This window comes from Lampetra fluviatilis, chromosome 67, assembly GCF_964198595.1.
Source record: "Lampetra fluviatilis chromosome 67, kcLamFluv1.1, whole genome shotgun sequence".
Taxonomy (NCBI): Eukaryota; Metazoa; Chordata; class Hyperoartia; order Petromyzontiformes; family Petromyzontidae; genus Lampetra; species Lampetra fluviatilis.
The window spans coordinates 3,343,732-3,352,546 of record NC_136341.1 but is presented as its reverse complement, the minus strand read 5'-3'; the positions used below and the strand labels follow the sequence as shown (position 1 = coordinate 3,352,546).

Sequence of the window (8,815 nt, the reverse complement as noted above, 5' to 3'; positions counted from 1 at the left end):
TTTTAATTCCCCGAAATCGGGCTTAATTGTATTAAAGAAAAACCCCGATGCCTGCCGCTGGAAAAATCGGGGTTTTTTCCACCCATGCTCTACCTGAGCCCCCGCTGACGCTGAACGTCAAAAACCAGACCTTGCATATGAAGACCTGGACACTTTACCCCCAGACGTGGAGCCTGAACAGACGTGGGGCAAGTGCTGTTAGCGAGCACCGACGGAGGGCGGAACGGCACACGAGGGGGTTGGGGTGCCTCTCACCACGCCACGTCTCTATTTGGCGCTCACATCATTCCAGTTTTTTGGGAGTTTGCTGTTGTGACTTGCTGACCGCACGCCCATACCTGACATCACATCTCATCGGATTCCTCCTCCTAGAGTCGACGTAATGATTCTCATTGGGCTTGTACTGAATCAAGGCTGTCCGGCTGAAAGGATGTGTAAGAATAATGTCTATATATAAACTATCAGAGACCTCTCTCTCAGGGCGGGGTTCTTAAGGCTGTGGCGGTCTTCACAGGCGCTGCTGCTACTTGCTAACAGCACTTGCCCCGACAGTCTGGCAAAAACTACACGGGCGATCTTTGTCAAGACAGCGTTTATATAGGTCATGTGGCTCAGTGTCACACCCACAGACCGGCCACTTATACTCACATCTTGCCTTCTAAAACAATTCAACTTGTGCTGTAAGCCGAGGATGGCGTTGGATTCGCTAACCGCTGCGCCACCACTCCCCGTTCACGTCAGCGAATTCCTAATCCCGTACACTCTGCACGAAGACACATACTTGCTCACATACCTAGGCCACACGTATCCTCATACCTTCACGCATGTTAGAAAGGCGGCCGGGCATGGTGCTGGCCACTCACCCCCTCGTGTGCCACACTGCCGGTAGCCTTCACAGGTTCTGCTACTCGCTGACAGCACTTGCCCCAACAGTCTGGTCAAGGCTATACAGGGGATCTTTGTGTTTGCATATCTATGTTATGTATCTCTATGTGTGTGTGTTTATGTCCGGCAAAAACATCCCCCTACCTCTCCCGTGGTGCCGGACGGGCAATGTTGTCGTGGACAGTGGCGTGGAGGGCCAATTCCGATTGGCCTTTCCCCTCAGGGAGTTTGTGACCACCACAGCGGCTAAATGGGTGGCTCTGGACGGATGCGAGGGGCTGGTAACCCATCCACCTTTAATAAATTACCACTAAACCACGTGAAAAATATCTAACTAATAAGCTTGTGCTGGAGGCTCCGGGGGGACAGGCGTCTATGACGTCTCCTGGCTAAACCCCAATTGGCGGAGCCAGGAGATTGAATGTTTACCCTCGGGGCTCCTCCAGAAACAACAAAAAGCCACTACGTGTGGAATGTTTGAATGCACACTGTGGAGGAAAGGCTGCCACTCCTGTCGGGAGCTGGACCGGTACCGCCTAGATCTCTGTGGCAATCCTTGACACTAGGACCTACCGTGGAGCTGATCTGCCCTCTGACCATCGACTTGTCATCTGTAAGTCGCGCCTGCCATTCTTCCACTCCGGTGGTGGGTGTACACCGAGGACCCCATTCCAACCTTAGGTGGTCTGGTCTCAGCTGATGGAAGTTGCAAGCGAGAATTTAATAATTGCTTGCGGCTGGGGTTGGCATCGTCCCCCACTCCTGATGTCGAGGGTAAATGGGCGAGGTTTAGGACTGTGACTCATGCAGCTGCAATGGCTGCTTTGGGTACGCGGTCCAGACCTCCCCAGAGACCCTGGCTGACAGAGGAGGTGTTCAGAATGGTTGAGAAAAAGAGACAGGCTCATCGGCTATAGCATCCCACGTCAGAGAAAATCCCTATTTAACTCCATCCAAAAAGTAACCTGCAGCGCCACACCTATTACCATCATTAGGGGAAAGAACGGTGATCCAATCTCAGTCCCCCAGGAACAGGTTTGCAGATTTGCTGAGCATTTCTGTGAGGTCCTGGGGGAGGGGGAACCCCTCAGCCTGTAAAACATCATGGGACAAAGTGGGGATGACCCTGCTGAAGCTGCGGTGCCTCAAATATTGGAGGAGGAAGTCACTCCCTGTGAGTGGCTGGCTGAGGTACCATCCGTTAAGGAAGTACTGAAGGCGATTCAGAGTCTGAGACCAGGAAAGGCACCGGGCAGAGATGATCTCCCAAGCGAAATTCTGAGGGAGGGTGGCGTTTGTGCGCAGACTGCCCTACATGACATCATAACAACAGTCTGGGCCACTGGACGCGTTCCGCAGGATTGGAAGGATGCCCTGGTGGTCCCCCTCTTTAAGAAGGGGGACCGCAGAGACTGTGACAACTACAGGGGCATCTCACTCCTCAGTGTGCCGGGAAAGTTCCTGGCAAGGATTATTCAACATCGCCTTGCTAGGCACGCTGAGGAGAGGCTTGCGGAGCCCCAATGCGGTTTCAGGAAAGGGCGGTCCTGCACAGATGCCATATTTTCTGTCCGTCTGCTACAGCAGAGGTATAGGGAATCCCAACAAGACCTACATCTCTGCTTGATTGACCTGGTCAAGGCCTATGATACCATCAGTAGGCCTGGGCTCTGGGTTGTTATTCGTGCTTTCGGAGTCCCTGACCCTCTGCTCATGCTCATTAAGGACCTTCATGATGGTGAGCAGGTCCGGGTAAAACTACGTGGCCGGGAGTCAGAGCCATTCCCTGTACACCTTGGGGTGCGACAGGGATGTCCTCTGGCTCCAACATTATTTAACATCTATTTCGACCACGTAGTTCGTGAAGCCTTCAGTAGCTGTACCGGAGTAATTTCTATCTGGTACAGAAACAATGGGAGGCTGATCGATGCCCGGGTGCGGTCAAGGGATGGCTCAATATTGGTCAACCACGTTATGTATGCCGATGATCTGGTAATTGCGGCTCACTCAGAGGAGGAGTTGGAGGCGCTGCTGCTGAAACTGGAGTGTGCCACTAAGAAGTGGGGACTTACCATCAGCCCCACCAAAACTACACACAGTACACACACAGCACATAGTACACACACAGTACACACACACACACATCATACACAGTACACACAGCATAGACACAGTACACACACAGCACACACACAATCATACACAGTACACACACAGTACACACACAGCACACACAGTACACACACAGTGACACACAATGCACACACACATCATACATAGTAAACACAGCACACACACATCATGCACAGTACACACACAGCACACACACAATGCCTGCACCTCCGATTACGACTGCGAACAAAAGAAAAGCGATCTTCGTAGGCTCACCGCATTCTCCCAGTCTGCAATAAAAATTCTCGTTCATGATTCGTACCTCTGGAGTTTGAGGTTACAAGGCAGGGCTCATCATCATCGCCCGCACAGCAAACCGCTCGAAGCGTCTCGCCAAAACCTGAAATGCAAGTTCACGAGTGAACTCTACAACTAGAAATGTAACTGTTATATTTTTTCCCCCAGCTGCTGCGGAGAGACCCGGAGAAAAATCCGCGTGACCACCAGGAGAGAGACACCGCAAAACTCCAAATATACAACACGACCTCCTATATACCAGGCGAGGTAGTCAACATCTCGCCACACGCAAATTTGCAGCAGGCGTGGCCAGGATGGGGATCGAACCCACGAACCCCCCCCCCCCTGCATACCTAGGCGAGGTAGTCAACATCACCTACGGCACCTTGACGCCTCATGTGTTGATGGGGGGAGGCCACTTGGCTATAAATATTCTCGGCTGTGCCGTCGTGTGGAGTCACTGCTACGTCTGGAACCAAGCAACCCCAACGCGCACATCGCAGAAAGAGAGCGACACGCAGCTGGCACCAACCTGTCTCTGGTGACGTCTCGTGCCAGGCTAGGTGCACCTTTGAAGGTCGTTGTACGCCAAGTGTCTCGAGTTTCACGGTCAAGGTAAGAATCTGGCTTCTGTACTGGACATGCGGACAAGAGCGTCTGAGTTTGTCGGAGTCCTCCTGCAGTGTAACGAGTCTGATAGGACATGGGAGCGAGATGTTGACTACCTCGCCTAGTATGCAGGAGGTCGTGCGGTTTCTCTCGTCTCCGGGTCCTCTGTGTATGTATGCATCCCTCTGTATGTGTGCATCTGTGTGTGTATGTATCTGTGTATGTATCTCTGTGTATGTATTTGTGTGTGTATGTATCTCTGTGTGTCTGTGTTAGACAGTACACACACGGCGTTGTATCTGTGAGTGTATGCATCTGTGTGTGTATGTATCTGAGTGTATGTATCTGTGTGTGTATGTATCTGTAAGAGGTGGGGCCTTACCATCAGCCCCACCAAAACTAAGCACCTGCCTGGGTATTTTGTACCATCGGATACTCCACCCCCACAACTCTCAATCGGTGATGGGGCAAGTAGTGAAGAGAGTGGAGAGTTTCCCATACCTGGGCAGTGTGCTTATGACCGGCTCCAGTTTAACAGCAGAGGTCTCACTCTGAATCAGTTGAGCGGCAATACATTTTCATCGGTTGCGTAACGCTGTGTGGAAGCTACCTGGTCTGTCGCTCCGCACGAAGCTTCAGCTCTTCTCGGCCACAGTCATTCCCTCCCTTCTCTACGCTTGCGAAACGTGGACCCCCCTAATGGAGCATCTTCGCTGGTTGGAAACATTTAGGCTGGCCTGCCTACGATCCATCCTAGGTTTAACCAGGCTGGATTGTGTGAGGAGCTCACAAATCCTTGAAAGATCTGGCCAAAGTCCCATCGGTGAGCTCATCCAGCAGGCAAGGCTGCGTTGCCTGGGTCATGTAGCCCGCATGCCCAATCAGCTTTTGTTCGGCCGGATCGAGGGGGCTAAACGGGCGCGGCACGGGCTAGAGAAGAGATGGAGTGATGTGGTACAGGAGGATGTGGAGCTGAGTGGACTTGCCGATGACTGGTACCAGCGGTGTCAAGATCGGCCTCTGGGGAGGAGGCTCGTGAAGGACGCTACTGGGCAGTTGGAGGCAGTTGCCCTCCAACAACAACGGAGGGCGGAGGAGCGACGCTCACAACGAGCGGAGCGCCGGGTGGCTAAAGCGCAGCGAGTAGGCACAGTAGGGGGCACAGGTGGTGCATCAGCCAGTCATTTCGGTCATCTCAGTCAGTCGACCCGTGGCACCTGCTGGGTCTGCCCCGTGACCTCCTGCCAGCGGGCGTTCGACACGTGGCCTCAAGGTGCACATGGCCTGGCACAAGCGTCGTGGTGACGTCACTGCCACTTAGTGGCGAATGGCGGTTGTTGTTGTATCTGTGAGTGTATGTATGTATCTGTGAGTGTATCTGTGTGTATGTATCTGTGTGTATATGTATCTGTGTGTATGTATCTCTGTGTATGTATCTGTGAGTGTATGTATGTATCTCTGTGTGTATGTATCTATGTGTGTATGTGTCTGTGAGTGTATGTATCTGTGTGTATGTATGTGTGTATGTATCTGTGTGTATGTATCTGTGTGTATCTGTGAGTGTATGTATCTGAGTGTATGCATCTGTGTGTATGCATATGTGTGTATGTATATGTGTATGTATGTATCTGTGCATGTATCTGTGTATGCATCTTTGAGTATGTATCTGTGTGTATGTATCTGAGTGTATGCATCTGTGTGTATGCATCTGTGTGTATGTATATGTGTATGTATTTGTGTATATATCTGTGTATGCATCTTTGAGTATGTATCTGTGTGTATGTATCTGAGTGTATGTATCTGTGTGTATGTATTCTGTGAGTGTATGTATCTGTGAGTGTATGTATCTGTGAGTGTATGTATCTGTGTGTATGTATGTGTATGTATGTATCTGAGTGTATGTATCTGTGTGTATGTATCTGTGTGTATGTATCCTCCCCCACCCCCCTCCATTCCCCCCCACCTCTCCACCCGCCATCTGACCCCCCGCACCTGCCCCCCCGCACCTCTTCTCACCGCCTGCCCCCCCCCACCTGCCCCTCCCCACCTGCCCCTCCCCACCTGCCCCCTCCCGTGCCGTGCAGAGCTCCATGAGGCTGCAGATGTCAGCGTGGCTCCCCCTCCTCCTCCTCGCGTGCTGGGGGGCCCCGCGGGGGGCCGAGGCCTACGGGTATGGGGCCCCCCCTGAAACCTGCATCAACATGACCCCGGGCCACGGGGCGGCCGTCGCCAGCCTCTACTACAGCATCGACGTCTCGGGGACGAACTTCACCAACACCTCCAGCCTCACTGGTGAGGAGGTGGGGGTGGTGAGGAGGAGTTGAGGAAGTGTGTGTGGGGGGGGGGGGGTGAGGAAGTAGAGGGGGGAGAGGGTGAGGAAGTGGGGGAGGGGCTCTGCGATGATCCACTCACTCATTCAGGTCGGTCACTCGCTGGCTCGCTCACATGGCGGCCAGTCACCCCCTTGTTACTCTTCTACAGCGACTACCACCGTGGTTACTGTCCTCGTTAGTGAGTGGGGTGAGTGATGGATGGGTGAGTGATGGATGGGTGAATGATTGGGTGGATGAGTGATTGAGTGGATGAGTGATTGGATGGGTGATTGGGTAAGTGGCTGAGTTAGTGGGTGGGTGAGTGATTGGGTGGCTGAGTAATTGGATAGGTGAGTGGGTGGGTGAGTGATTGATTGGATGGGCGAGTGATTGGGTGGGTGAGTGAGTGAGTGATTGGATGGGTGAGTGGCTGAGTGAGTGGGTGGCTGAGTGATTGGTGCCACCACCCTGTCTCGATTCGGTTGACGGTGAAGACATTGGCGGCATGGGAAGGTTGAGACCGGTGGAAGCTCGAGATGTTTATTTTTTGACGTCGGCTGCCCGTGAGCTTGATGTGGGCACACGGAACTCCACACCCCCTCCCCGCTTCCCCATCAGTGACCGTGAAGGGAACCTACGAAGGTGTGATCATGCAGGCCCGGGCTCCAGGCTCCACCACTCCCGTCGGGACCTGGGCCACTCCACCCGCAGACACCAAGCTCATGACGGTATCCCCACCTGGGCCACCACTACCACCCACACACACCGAGCCCCATTAGGGTCACTACCACCAGTGGGCACGAAATTAATTTTAGTTCTCATAATTGGCGACGTAATGATCGGAGTGTGATATGATCAGAAATCGTAACCAAATTAGTTACTAGTTCAGCACTCAATCGGTTGTGTGTTGGAGAGTAAACTCACAACGTTTACAATTCGAGTACCGTTACGTTTCGCTGGTGGTTACTACTTTAGTGGGTCCAAGGAGACTGGAAACGGAGCGCTTAAGGCAACACGTTTATTCAATATAACTGCGGGATACACGGGTCCCTAACACAGAGGGGTAGCGGCCCCTCTACCTAGGGAGGTATAGCCTCCGGGCTAGCGTGTCCTAATCACTGGGAGTACACTCACGTTCCTCCGGCTAAGGGGACCTAGGGGGAGGCTATCTGACCCGACCCAGCCAAGGTCCTCGGGTCCCGACCACTGGCCCACTACAGCCCTGGCCCTTAGAAGGACGTCGGGTCTGGGGGTTCCCAGGGTCCAAGCCGAGCTGGTCTTCTTCTTCAGCTTGACGAAGACTGCCGGACTCGTCCCGAGGTCCGGCTTTTATACTCGTGCCAGCGTCTCTCCGCCCCTGGCCACGCCCTCCTTATGGGACTCTCTAGGGGGCTCTGGAATAACCCCCCACCCAACCCCTGTCTTGGGGCTGGGAGAACCGAGCGTCCCAGTGGCCAGGCTGATCCGACCCATCCCGGATTACCACCCCCTATAGACACATGTCTGCTACTACAGTGTACATAACAAGACGCTAGACACAATGCCTGTCAATGACGCTACACGACAATAAAAACAACAACCAGCAGCCTCATCAGATGACAGCCAGAATCGGAAATGTTGTTTTACTTTCCAACACACACCTGGTTCGCGCTGAACTAAGTACTAATCGTGCTCGTTGTGTTTACGTGGCACAAACCTCCTTACTGACTGGCTGTGTCGGGTGGTGGCGGCGGGTTTAATGACGCAACAATTATATATTTACACGATATAACCCAACAAACAAGCTCTTTATTATAGTTTAAGACGTAGTAGGATTTCACGACCAATATCATCCATAATACAGTTTTTTTTGGGTTAGATCACGTAAATATATAAATGTAGTTAAACCCGCCACTACCCGACACAGCCAATTAGTAAGGGTCGTCACGTAAATAGAATGTGGCGAATTCGTCACCAGTTTTATAATTTTAGCGTGACCCCTCCCTCCCCACCTCCCTCCCTTCCTCTTATCCCCTCCCTGTTACCTCCCTCTCCTCCCCTCCCTCTCCTCCCCTCCCTCTCCTCCTTCTCTTCCCTCCCCCCATTCACTCCCCCCCCCCAGTGCTCATCTGCGAGTGACACGATGACCCATAGCAGCGAGACGAATAAGGCCAACTCCGTTTTCACCTGGATTTCTCCCAAGAACGGAGCGCCAGCCAGCGTCGAGTTTGTGTAAGGCTTTGGTATCTGTGTGAGTGTCTGTGTGGCTTTTTATCTATGTGTGTGTTGGTGTGTGAGTGTCTGTGTGTCTGTGTGTGAGTGTCTGTGTGTGTGAGTGTCTGTGTGGCTTTGTTATCTGTGTCAGTGTGTGTCTGGAAGGATGCCCTGATGGTCCCCATCTTTAAGACGGGAGACCGCACAGACTGTAACAACCACAGGGGCATCTCACTCCTCAGTGTGCCGGGAAAGGTCCTGGCAAGGATTATTCAACATCGCCTTGCCAGGCACGCTGAGGAGAGGCTTGCGGAGCCCCAATGTGGTTTCAGGAAAGGGCGGTCCTGCACAGATGCCATACTCCGTTTTCACCTGGATTTCTCCCAAGAGCGGAGCGCTAGCCAGCG

The 8,815-nt window shown here is 52.9% G+C and overlaps 1 protein-coding gene across 1 annotated transcript; it reads left to right on the top strand.

Annotated features, from left to right (window-relative positions):
• The first annotated feature begins 5,993 nt into the window (after positions 1 to 5,993).
• LOC144952395 (putative ferric-chelate reductase 1) lies at positions 5,994 to 8,430 on the top strand. Its single transcript, XM_078882788.1, has 3 exons — positions 5,994 to 6,195; positions 6,834 to 6,943; positions 8,317 to 8,430. The coding sequence occupies exons 1-3, from the start codon at positions 5,994 to 5,996 to the stop codon at positions 8,428 to 8,430; spliced, it is 426 nt and encodes a 141-aa protein (XP_078738914.1).
• Positions 8,431 to 8,815: the final 385 nt, after the last annotated feature.